The sequence below is a fragment of the Xenia sp. Carnegie-2017 genome, unplaced genomic scaffold, assembly GCF_021976095.1.
Source record: "Xenia sp. Carnegie-2017 unplaced genomic scaffold, XeniaSp_v1 HiC_scaffold_4, whole genome shotgun sequence".
NCBI lineage: Eukaryota > Metazoa > Cnidaria > Anthozoa > Malacalcyonacea > Xeniidae > Xenia > Xenia sp. Carnegie-2017.
In genome coordinates, this window is record NW_025813504.1 from 5,735,125 (window position 1) to 5,748,425 (window position 13,301).

At 35.1% G+C, this 13,301-nt stretch overlaps 1 protein-coding gene and 1 long non-coding RNA gene across 2 annotated transcripts; one reads left to right on the top strand and one right to left on the bottom strand.

The window, feature by feature from the left end:
* Positions 1 to 5,006: 5,006 nt before the first annotated feature.
* LOC124455456 lies at positions 5,007 to 7,846 on the bottom strand. The gene is made up of 7 exons (XM_047006089.1): positions 7,665 to 7,846; positions 7,489 to 7,557; positions 6,572 to 6,647; positions 6,299 to 6,503; positions 5,830 to 6,071; positions 5,480 to 5,655; positions 5,007 to 5,370 (listed from the first exon to the last, which is right to left on the bottom strand). The coding sequence occupies exons 1-7, from the start codon at positions 7,844 to 7,846 to the stop codon at positions 5,007 to 5,009; spliced, it is 1,314 nt and encodes a 437-aa protein (XP_046862045.1).
* Positions 7,847 to 8,627: 781 nt separating this feature from the next.
* LOC124455675 lies at positions 8,628 to 11,197 on the top strand. Its single transcript, XR_006951981.1, has 2 exons — positions 8,628 to 8,879; positions 10,470 to 11,197. It is a non-coding gene; the product is annotated as an uncharacterized LOC124455675 (long non-coding RNA).
* Positions 11,198 to 13,301: the final 2,104 nt, after the last annotated feature.

Below are 13,301 nucleotides of genomic sequence, written 5' to 3' on the forward strand. Positions count from 1 at the left end.
ATATTTCTTATATTTTTAAGAAACAGTTTGAGCTTATTTACCTATTAGAGTACAGAATGGAGATTTATCATATGCATTATTGCTGCTTTTTTAAAGAAAAGTTTTTCACTTTTCAAAGCTTTTCTACAAATTTTTTGCTTCTTATTTCTTATCATGAGATTGATGATATAGAGGTAATATAATCCAATAACTTTCTAATTTCTAAAAGCTTTTAAGCTTCTAGCATAAAAGTACACTATAGGTATGTAATTCATTTGGTTTTATTGCCTTGCTATGACATATCTACTTGCACTTCATCATTCTTGTATGAACAAAACACCAGATGTGGATACTCAGAGAACAAAATGCACTACCAACTGCTTATGAAATTTATTATTGAGGTGAAAACTGTGTTAATCATTCAAATTATAGTGCACTTTTATTGCAAATATAGGAAAAACAAAACAAAGTGAAAAAGAAAGGTAGAAGTATTAAAACTACAAATGAATTATAAACACCATTGGAAGCATAAGTGTTTTGATGATTATTTGCATTTTGCCCAATTCATATATCAATACAACAAAATCAAAATGTGCTACAACTTTACAAGTATTTGATGCAGTTGCACTTCAGAACATCACAAAAAGGTTACTTAAAGTAATTTCTATACAATATTGTTTGTTTTCATTTACCAAACCTATGCAGACTTGAGTCTTTTTGAAATTTCATATGAAACTCAATTACAGAAAATCCGTAAATATCCAGAGATTTAATATGTACTTTTTTAAAGAAACAAGTAAAAGTCCTACAATTGTGGCGAAAAAAGCCATTGCCCATTGCACGAAAAGAAGCAAAATAGCAATGATAACAAATAAGCTAACTTCTCTCTCGTGAACCGTAGAGATGAGCTATGATATACTTTTTTGTATAGACTAAAGAGTTTAATCGATCAAATAAGTTTGACGCTGGTAAGAAAACGACGCACATCTGCATTCATACATGTGTAGCCGACATATAGGTTATTTGTCGATAGTTATAAATGCATCCTGGTAGGAGCAGATAACTGACAACCACAGTTGACTCGCTGTTATGAATTTAAGGTTTTTACCTTGATTTTCATCAAAAAATTGCTTGCCGAATCCCAAATACACACATACATTTTCCTCACTCTTTCCTCAGGAGGGAGTGGGAAATTGTGAAATTTTCGGAAAAGCGGTCAATTTCGGTAAATCTCAGCGGCAAAGGACGAAATCCGCCATTTTTTTGGCGTCATCAGATATCTAAGGCCGCGCTTGAGATAGCCGCTCTATTTATTATAGAACTCAATGCACTGGTCGGCGTTAGATCATAGGTGAGATATGCACATATACGAAACTGCGCTTAATTGCGGTCAGCGGTATTCCACAGTGACTCTTTCCCAGTGAACTCGACATTTGAATAACTGGAATGATAACCGAAGCCAAAAATTGAAGCCAAAAAAATATTTGTCGTCATCATTCGTCATCACACGTCAGGCTCTAGTCTCTCGCGTGTTCATTTTAATTTTTTTAAATTATTTGTACCTTGGTAATGGTAGAGTTCGGATCTTGATCAGAGCGTAAAAATAACGAAATTCTTGGAATGAAAAGGTTCACGGAAAGTGAATCAAAGTGATAAATCGAGAAGCAGGGTGAGGTGAACTTAGTCGATCTGCTTTTACGCTGCGGTTTTCCTTTAAAACATATCAAAGTCTTTAAGGATATTCAATTACTGATATCGAGATGACAACCATTTAGTATTTCAAGCACTATCAAAATCGATGAAAGATACAATCGCTCTGTAAAAAGTAAAATGCGAGTTATAGATTCAACATTTTTATGAACCTGGATATTCAAGTTTTTTTTCTTCGGAAAAACAGATCTTTAAATCCATTGAAACGAAAAAAGACAAACACTGTCTGACACCGTTTGAAAATTTACCTTCCGACGAAAGAAAAATTTATGCTTGAATATTTCCTCGTCATATTTTCTTATTTATTGCCTTTTAGCATAAAGTGTAATTTTCAGTTGGCTTTTCCTCGTTACAAGTTGTAAGTTACAACGAACTCACTGTAGTAAAGTTTTAGCTGTAAAAAATAACCTTTTGCGAAGAGTTGGCCTAGTGTGTTGTTTGTCGTGATGTTGTTTATATGTTTATGCTTTTGCAGTTTGTATTCAAATTTATAGTGGCCGTGTATGTTTGGCACTCAGGGGAATGAAACTGACGTACAAACCGCGTGAATATTCGACTTTGAAGGACTGGAACTGACGTACAAACCGCGCAAGAGACTAGGACTTTGGCTTCAATTTATATCTATAAAATGTATTGTAGTTATCATTCCAGATATATATATATGGAGTTCACTGCTCTTTCCATGTAAATCGCGAATAAGCGTTATGCGTCCGTGGATTATTCGGTTTTTTGTACCGTTTTGTATATTGTATTATATTTATTGGTTTTCTCGTATATATATATATATGTTGCAACACAAATTTAAACCATGATCGAATTCAAAGATTGTTCTTGAACTACAAGGTTGGTTTACGAAATTTTATCTTGTTTACAATAACATCTATCTGAAAGACAAAAGTATGGTTGAATAACATTGGGAATCGAGATAATTTCAACCCACATATGGAAATAAACCTTATTTTGCAATGAACATTTTTCATTGCAATCATTATTCTCACGATTTGCTGATTTCAAAATGTTTGTTATATTAAATTTTAGTTATTCTAGTGCCATGTTTTTCTAAATTATGCATCAAACTTCTTAACTTCCTCTGTTCATTAATTTTGGATTGTTTACAAGCTTGCTATGATCATTTGATATAATGTTTTAAGAGGTTTTCCAAAAGTATAAACTGGCATGTAAGAATCATGATATTACATAAACCAAACAACAATGGTTTAGCTCTAACAGGTTATATAATTTGTTAATTTTTAAAATTACAAATTTGTTAGGAAATTCCTTATGAAGTTATGACGTTTATATTAATTGTATGACACCAATATACATGAGATTATGATATTTATATTAATATATATTAATATTTTCAAAGGAGCAGTACATCATTAATCATTAACCCTTCTGTGCAACAGATGGTAATAAAAACAGAAATTTGAGTTATTTTGCATAAACACTAGTTATCAAACTAACAAGTTGTCCATAGTGAAAAAGATTGTAATCTTGATGAACTGTATGGTATATATTGCAAATTGCAAACACCTTAGTTTTCACCTAATCCCGCAAACTGTTTTCAATTTGTTCATGTATTTGGCTACACAGCCTATTACACCTTTGCAGTTCAAAGATATGTCTAAAGTCAGGAATCTGGGAAACTTAGATGCACGATTTCTTATGAGATGTTACTGTTTATGATGTCATTTTGCTAATATGTGTTAAAAAATGTTCTTTAATAGTTACTAACCTACATGATTATTTAACTTGTTCCATACATATATTAGAAGAAAGAGCTGAACTTGTCAAATTATTTTATATGTGCACAATATTTACACAGCTAAGCATCTCCTTGAACAGGGATCTTAATGAAATTTACAGATAGTCACATACTGCATTACTTATAAAAATTTGTAATTCTTAAGATTTAATAAACTGTTGTGAAACAATTCAGAAAGAAAAGGAAGAGCTCCTCTTTAGAAAATTTAGCAAGATACTTCACAATATGAACATAAGAATGGTTTATCTGTTACTAATGCTGTACTTTGCTTTACAGAAAGTTTGATGCAATTGTAAGGAGGTTGATGATGATACCAATTCTTACAGTTATTGCAGTAAACCATTTCAGCTCCAGGGATATGCGAAAACAAACACAGTATACACTGATGACGTAATGACTTAGTGTACAAACTGCAGAATTCACACGATGTGGAAACATTTCCAATTTCTTTTGCTTGAAACATTTCATCAAATGGGTACGCATATCTTGCTGTAACCACGAAATCTTGCAAGGGTCTATCCCCTGAGCAAGTGCGACTGCATTTGCTATGCTAAATAGGCCACAGTCAGATCCTCCCTTCTGACGCTGTTGAAGTACCACCGTAACGTCAAGTGAGCCATCGTCAAGACAAAGTCCTTTGTACAAATTAATGATTTGCCGTCTCAAAGAAGCATTCAAGCTGGTGTTTAGACTTTCATAGACAATGACTTTTCCTGTGATGGAGCTTGACGTGACCCAGTGTAAACCAGTATTATGGCATTGAATGGTTTGATTTTGCTCATGGGGGAGCGCGAATCTACTGGAGTAAGTCATTGTCACAATGGAATTAAGGCCACCAACATTTGTTTCCATGTTTTTGATGAGATGTTGTGCAGCATCAACATGGTCGTCAGTTAGCCATCCGCAATTACTCGCCAATATTTCTTTTTGCCGATACGTCAATCCAATGCCGTTGATCTTTACCCAGCAGTCATGAGGATTGATTGTTTCTTCTGAAAAATCCCTTCTTTGTTTTTTTACTTTTTTTCCATGTGATAACTCACTGTGTATATTCCTCTTTCTTTCCTCTTTTATTCCACCATCATCATCTATTAGAATTGTTTTGCTCCTAGCTTCAGCAACTGCACCAACTCTTTTACTAATTTTTTTTTTCGCTCTCTGCTTTAACTGGCGAGTTTTTGTCTGCTTTTGGAGCCTGTGTTTTTTTATCACCTGTTTTTTTTTAGGTGACAAAGACTTGTCTTTCAACGATACACCCTCTTCATTAGGATGATTCTTCCTTGTGTACGCAATTATTTCGTCAAGCATAACCAGGGCTTTACTCAGAACGTTCCTATCTGTAACCACATACAGTTCATCTTGAAGACTCTTCAATGATTGGATGCATTGCTTACGTATGTTAGACTTTCTCCGGTAAGAAAGGTTTCTATTATTTGATTTGCTGACATGTATTACCTGATCACTATCCTTTTCTCTATTATGTGTTGCTCAGGTGTGTATTCTGAATTTGACGATGGTTTTGTAGCGGAAGAGGAAGACCGTTGAGTTATCACTTTATCCAAAGTAAACAGGGGTACTTGTCGAATTTTCTGCCCAATGATTCCCACCCTATGTCTGGCTGTTGAACAACTGCGCATATGTGCTTGCAGAGAAGTTTCTTTGTTCGAAAGTCGAGACACTGACACGATGGTAACTCTTCGTCTGAGCCAAGCCTTACTTGGTATGCGCATTCTGCTCCTTGTACGATGAAAAGCTTTGGAGTCTCTTTTTTAATGTTTGAAATCTGGATGCCAGAGTCGATTCTACTGATGATATGTTGAACAACACCTCTGGGTCGGTCGTGGAGATACTTTGGAACACGATCATCGTAGCCTCGATATGATGACGTACATCGAATGTTTTGCTCTTTGTATCTATGTAAAATTACCATACGTACATGAGAAAACTTACAAAATTTTAAAGAAGACGATCATAATCAAGTTGTACAAATTCTCAAGGAGCGGATATTGTACCATCACTTACTTCTTGTAACTATCAGGTAAAAAATGGTTGATTATTACGTCAACCAGATCAGACACCGAGTTATTTCGTCTACTTTCGAGATATGAGTGCTTGAGCCAGTTATTTTGTCTTTCGATACCATTGTTTGTATAAATTGCAATACGAAGATGTTCATCTCGAAAAAAGCGAACCCATTTCTAAAGCATAAAGTCAGTAATAATGCAACAAATACTTTAATTTAAGTATGGTGGTAAATACATTCATAACTATATTTATAACATAATAGACAATGTACGTCTGAAGGGCATATAAGCATGTGTGTTTTCCTGGGAGCATAATTTATTGTTCCTTCTTGGTATTGTGAGTCTTACCTCTAAGTATAAACCCCAAAAGTCTAAAAAATAGTTTTGTAGTTGGACTGATTCCTTCCATGGCCTGCTTTTTTTGAGTGCCTGGATGTTCTCATCAAGAGTGGCTTGGTTTTCACTCTGGGCGATGTTTCGCAAGTGCCTCAACACTTCATCTTTATACATACTCACACCATTACTACTTTTAGATAACCATTCACCCCAGGCTTTTTCGCGGTGAAAATCGCACACGTGGACATGCGTTTCTTAACAATTAGAAAGAAAATGTTTTTAAAAATTTGTAAAACTAGGGGGTAACATTTTATGATTGACAGTGCAAAATTATTTTATTTTAGATAACTACACAATCACACGTCGCTCTTTCATGAGTACAACGAATTCATTAACATGGCAGTAAGTGTTTTTATTTGAATGAGTTCCTTATGTCCACCAATGATTGTGTTTTGTCATATATATGGCTATTCTTTCTTACTAGGAAAACACTCTTCAATCGCGGAAATTTCTGCCAGTGAGAAGTCCACCATCATGTTTCTGGGGTTCCACTCCGGATTTTCCCTGCTCAATATTCGGAGTACCTCGGATATTGAGCCAGTGTCTTCATTTTCTGGAATAAAAACTGCGACGACAATGTATCCAACATTTGATCTGACGCATAAAAGAAGAGTGGCAAGGCGTACCTATCACAATGGAAAATGTGTTCACAGTTTTTTCCTGCTTGAATAGTATTTGCATCACATCTCTTTACCTGCATGTTCTGTATGTAGCATCCATGAGACACATCTCCTGCCCGTACAATAATAATAGGCGCTTCATCCACTTCGCTTGATACACAAATAAAAAGTGCTTTTACGTGTTTTCATCTTCCGCCGTCAATGGCTGTTAAATAAGTAAAAATTATACAACTGGAGTTAATATGGCAAGTTTTGTTAGCGCAAGGTAGACAATGATACATTACCCTGTAAAAGATAAAGTCTTCGGGATGTAACTCATGCCACTCAGATAATTTTGTCTCCAAATTTAATTGGTCATCTGGAGATCTTTGTTTTCCAGATCGGGTTGCATTTAAGATGTTCCTTATATCGACGTCTGTTGGATAATAACGGCGGCTTGACTCAGCTGGCAAATCTTTACTATTGAATAAATGCCCATTTACAAACTTTTCCAAATGCCGACGTACTTCGGCAACACTGCGGACACCTATGACTTGCATTTCTTTTATTTTTTGCACTACTTGTGCATCTATTGGCTCTCTCAAACCTGCTACCTGTGTTTATTGGAAATTTGGGTATATTTTGTTTACTAAAAATGTAGCCGTTTTTTTTATCTTAATTAGTGAAGATTTTACCTCTCCTTCCGTCACATGATATTTATGACTATCCATACTTGGAAGCTTCAAGAGAAACGTATCTTCAATAATCAGATTTTCCCACGATTTCAACGCGTTTTCAGTAAGGATGTTCTTTCTTGCATTTTTCTTCGTGGTTTTATAGCACCAGAGGAAACCTCAACCTAAATTGTCATATTACATTAAAGAACGTGGGATTTAATACTTCAGAAATTTTAAGTTTGCTGTTGAAAACTAGACATCAGTTTGACTTAAGTATATGAACCGAATTTTATCTTACCTTGTACTGTGGAATTTAAAATCCGTGACATATATACTTTGCTCGGACATCCAATTTTTGGTAGGTTGAAAATGTTTTTCCGTTTTCTAAACGTGTGATCGTGACCCTAAAAAAACAAACGACAAAAATATGTTAGAACAAAGAACCAGGGCTGTCACTGGTAAATTTGTGAAAATGTGTGTAGTAAAAGTGACGATATAGAGTTGTAAGTACCTCATTTTCATCTCTTTCCTTTGCTCTTTTATTTTCGTACTTTTATCAATATCTTCACCTTGATGACAATGATAATTCAATGTTCCAATACAAATAAATGGAATTCCATCAAAGGCGTATGAAATTCCATCTGGATTGGAAAGGCTCCATTGCACCCTTGACAAAGACTTTCCAGAATTCATCACCTCTTTAATGGTTTTGCCTTGAAAATATGAGCCCTTTGATCAGTATTAATCTCTCAAATTGCAGAATTATTGATAATAAACTACAATAATAATTAGCAATGAAAAAGTGTATCATTTGTTCATTCATGCTTTATATAATCGCAACAATCGAAATCTCGGACGGCACGATTAAATATAATATATTGTATGAATTCTGACGTGAAGTTATGTGATTATTGTAGACATTACAATGATTACATACTTACCGAAAAGTGCATTTGAGCTCACACATCTCCATCCCTAGCGCGTGTCTTTTTTGTATTCCTCAAAATTTTCCCAAATGTCTTTCTGCCATGAAAACATTTTAATCGAAGAACAGCACGAGTCCATTGTTGTTTTTTAAAAGTTCGCGGTGAAAGCGCGCAATCTTAAAGAGTTCTGGGTGGATTGTTACTGCTGACCGCAATTAAGCGCAGTTTCGTATATGTGCATATCTCACCTATGATCTAACGCCGACCAGCTACACTGAGCTGAATTTGTATTACTACGTCACGGTGGCTAGATAGTGAATCACTACGTCACGGTGGGGAAAAAGTGCACCAGTTGGTGCAACAGTCCCGAGTCTCTTTGGCCAAGTGAACCACCTAAACGTCACGAATTTCATTGTTTTTTAGCCTACATCACGGTGGGAAATCGCTGCTGACTGTTGCACTTAAGCCCACGAACACCAAAATTTCATTCTGACTGGTGCACTTGAGCCAGCGTTATAAATCTTCAAACCTTTTAAAATTATAATTACATGACTATCGCATTTGGCTTATTTATATCTTGAAGTCATCATGGCTGAAAGTAGGCATATATACGATTTTGGCTCATTGATTCAAGACAGTTAAACCAGCGAGATTTCTTCTGTAAGAAAGGATTATGAAGCAAAAGTCTCTGCTGCCATTCCGACTAAAACAGACCTGTTTCGAAAAGGAAAGCTGGCGAGAGATCTTAACGCAGAGTTGAATATCCCTAACCATATGGGAGATAATTGGCGGGCTTTAAAGTAAGTAGCTTGAAGTGCTTACTGCTTACTATGCTTGACATTGTAATGCATAGCTATAGGTCTATACTTGTATTTATGTAATGCTCATGGCTTACTCTCTTTAATGTTAGGAATATGATGGGAAGGGGCACATGGGGTGTTTATTCCTTGTTGAATTTATTTAAATTTCAAAGCATCCTGACCTGCATTAACCTAGTAAATCGAAATTTACTGTATTCTATTTTACAATGTCAATTTTCAAACTCCATGTCCAATATTGTTGGCTCAATGAAATTTAGCCAGTAGTATAATGCAATGCTTTGGATTTATGCCATAACTAGTGTGCACATAATTATGCATGTTGTTGTGCCAAGTTTATAAAGTGTCATATAACATAAGATCACATTTTAGTTTAACACATTTTAGTCACAACTATATGTTTGAATTTGGGTATTCCTGCATATTTATATTTGGGTATTCCTGCATATTTATATTCTTTGGATTAAAATCACTGGTAGAAGTCTCTACGCACTTCCTGGAGAAATCACCACTGTAATTCTGCTCACATGGATATTGTGATTTCAAAGTTACTTAATATACATAAAAATATAAGAGCTAATAATTTAATATTACATTACTTCAGGATATTTCATAGATATTTAAATATTCCATGTTATATGTTGTAATATGTGCTCAATGTGACAGACAGAGAGGGCACATTTTTCATACATTTTGCTTGTTTGTAAATACTAACTTTCTGAGCTATGCAATGTGTTGAATGTAAGAGCTATGCTGGACCAACCATGTTATTCATTAGAGTTTTTCATTTTCAAATTGCATGCCTAATATTGTCAATTCCCTGAAATTTAGCAAAGCAAACTGTAATTACATATTATTTCAGCCACAACAATTCCTTATTATTTCTTCCACACCTAGCTTGATAATGACTTTCATATGAAGTTGAAATATTGCTTTGAATCTTCTCTGTTGCTGTTTTAACTGGAATCTTGAGTTTACAAGATGATGTTTTTTTGAGTGTATGCTCTCATTTACAATCATGCACAGTGTGCCAAATTTCTAAATTTACCATAAAACATTATGATCACAAAAGGGTGGGTACACAACAAAGCATTTCATTTACACAGATATGATGTTACTGTATTGTCTTTACATGATTATTATTATCTCAAAATTACCCACAATACATAAAGATATTAGAGCAACAGTTCTATATTGTAATTCTTTAACATATTTATTGTATATTACAACACCATATTTTATTTTTGCATATGTGCATCCTGATCCTTATGTATAGAAGTCCTCACCATTGCTATTTGATTAAAGCTAGGAGGGCACATAGTATTAGCTATTAGGTACGTACTTATACTCCCCTTGAAAGCTGGTCTCATGAATTTGGTTGGGAAAGTATAGCACTGGCATTACCATGCTTAGATTCAATTATCTAAAAAAATATTTATGGATTGTAAAAGGCAACCCAAAAAATTACACTTTAAGGCTTGATGAATGTTCCCCTAAAAGGCTTTTCTTTATCAACATAGAGTCAATAGTGATTTTATTCAATAGACTTTCTAATTTTTATTGCTTGTGTAGAACTAGAGGTGATGGTAACTGCGTGAAAATTTCTTTGCTATATCTACGTATCTTTTTCTGCTCTTGGAGGAGTGATATTATCAATGAAAGAAGAGAATAACATTTATCATTACTTGTTGCCTGCTTTTGGTACGATGATTACATCGTGAACATTTCTTTGCTATATCTACGTATCTTTTTCTGCTCTTGGAGGAGTGGTATTATCAACGAAAGAAGAAGAATAACATTTATTACTACTTGTTGCCTGCCTTAAGTACGATGATCACATCGTGAACATTTCTTTGCTATGTCTACGTATCGTTTTCTGCTGTTGGACGAGTGGTATTATCAACAAAAGAAGAAGAATAAGATTTATCATTACTTGTTGCCTGCCTTTGGTACGATGATTACATCGTGAACATTTCTTTGCTATGTCTACGTATCTTTTCTGTTGTTGGACGAGTGGTATCAAGTGTGATTAATGGTCAAAAACTTGTGCTTCATTTGTGAGATATAAAAGGTTTCTTTGCGTTTCACGACAAAAAATATGCCAAGCTTCTACCTTTTCAAAATCACTCGTGGATTGTTATGATACCTTCATGATTGTAAGTTTTGGCGAAGGTATGAAACTTGATAAATCAAATAGTAGTAATGAAAATGTTTAAAGGTTAATGGAATTTTAGATTTTATAGCTATCATTGAAATTTGCGAAAAGTTTACAAACTAAGTAAAGCCAAGTTTTTTTTAAATTCTGTTGTCAAAACGCAGGAAATCGCATTTCCGACGGTCTAAAACATAAAATTTTCCGGGGGGCATCCTCGCAGACCCCCCTACAGAGCTAGCGCCTTTGGCGCTCGCAGTGGTGCATCAGTCACGAAAATTGCTGGATCCGCCCCTGCGTCCAACCATTTCCTGCAAATGTTGTTGAACTCCATTAAAAGTCCCAGACATTGAAGCTGTGTAGTCGTAAGACTGATACACTAACCCATCGTGTTAAATAGGTAATCGTGAGGAATCAAGTATTCTCTCGTTTGGCACGTTGTTTTCGTCAACGTAGCGCACTGCCACTACGAGGCGGTCCGTGTTTGATGTGTCAGGAGACGTGTCGGCCATGAGTATATTTCAGATGAAATAATATCTTTTACGATGCGATTCCTTACATCTTCAGTCAAAAGGCTAATAAACTCATTTTGTTAAATCGTTGATAGGTATTTTACTGAATAATGTTTCATGTTCTTGTCTGACAGCCATGATTGAAGTCTAGGGTTATGCCTGTCAACAAGATTTGTTATTTGGATAAAGTTTCCCTCGTGCTTTTCATCATGACCTCTGAAAGCTAGCTGTTGTCGTGCTAATGTTCTTGCGATGTCTAAAAGGATCTTTATGACTTCTTGGTTTCGCAAATGTTTTCTTCTTCTTGTATTCTTACTTCTCTTAACTTCTTTTCCAACATTACATCGACGTTTTTCATATTGCAGGCAAAATGTGTCAAATCACTCATAGCAATTTTGTTCGATTCGAAAGAGAAATGCTGTTGCATCTTTCTTTTTTTATCTTTATCCACGCTTCTCATCTTATCCCATGATCGAACTCCAGTATCCCAGGTATCTGACGCTTTCTTCCTTCCTGGTCCACTCGGAAAAAGAGCACAAACAAAACAGGATGCATAGTCCGCCTTTATACTGTACTCTAAATGGGGATATTCTTTGTACCAAAGTGATGAAAATATACGTTGTTTGTGTTGCGCAATGTTACTGTTCTCAGGGTAACGATTGAACTTTTGGTATGGGCCATTCTCAATTATTTTTTTTCTGAAGATCAGTCAACAGTTTTGGACGGTCGGCGGGATGAAGCAGCAGCCCAAGATCATTTTCTTCTTCCAAAACACCAATTTGAGATTTCTCACTGCAAATAGCTTGGACAATATCCTCACAATTGCTTTGTAAACGTATGGCCATGTTACTAATCTTCTTTACGTATTCAAGGACATGCATTACAATTCCTTGAGTAAACACTATTTCTGACGACAACGTTTCAGTGATAGTTTTTTTGCAGTGGTTAACATTTTCAGCCAATATGTTTAATTCAGTTACGTAAGTTTCCCATGACGGGTGAGATTTCTCTCCCTCTTCTTGTTCGTTAACAGATTCTTCTTCAGCAACATAAAAAGACCAAAATATAATTACTTTAGAAATAAAATTTTAAAAAATTATTTTAATTATTTCAACGTCATACTCAGACATTACAAACCACATCCGTATTTTCCTCTTCCTCTGAATCAACTTTATTTATATTAAAGAATGTTTGTCCAGCAAAGTGCGAAGATCATATCTTCATTTAATTTCATTTATATTGTAATCTATTTCAAATATTTTCTGGCATACATTGTGTACTACTAATGCCACTTCAAGGTTTTCCTGCAAGGTAGCATCTCTGGCTTACCCTTCGTGTTCGAAAACATTCCGTGCCAAGATTGGGCTCATTAGCCACCTCAGAACTCACCGTACTTAGTCTTCTAGTACTTGAGCAAACTTTTCAAGGTCATCATCGCTTGAGATGGACGAACATCAACAACAACAACAGTCTTTCTCGCCCAAATATACAAAACCGCATAGAATTTGATGAAATTTTTGGATTGAAGCTCGCTTCACGGCTTTCGACACTGCAAAAATTAGCATTAGCATGTTTTTTTCATTTGCAATCATTGTATCTGTTAGGTTTTGTGATGTAGCCATCTATCTTCTTTAGTATATATTGACTTACACCAACAAATAGAGATATTACAGATAACTGTTATGATCACATTTAATGTTCAACGTCAATGTCTATGTTCTACGATCTATCGTACAATGG

Coding starts and splice junctions, on each gene's coding strand:
- LOC124455456 (XM_047006089.1), bottom strand. CDS start 7,846: ATGAATTCTGGAAAGTCTTTGTCAAGGGTGCAATGGAGCCTTTCCAAT. Junction 6,504..6,571: donor GCTACATACAGAACATGCAG/GTAAAGAGATGT, acceptor CCATTGTGATAG/GTACGCCTTGCCACTCTTCT. Junction 5,371..5,479: donor TTACCTGATAGTTACAAGAA/GTAAGTGATGGT, acceptor AATTTTACATAG/ATACAAAGAGCAAAACATTC.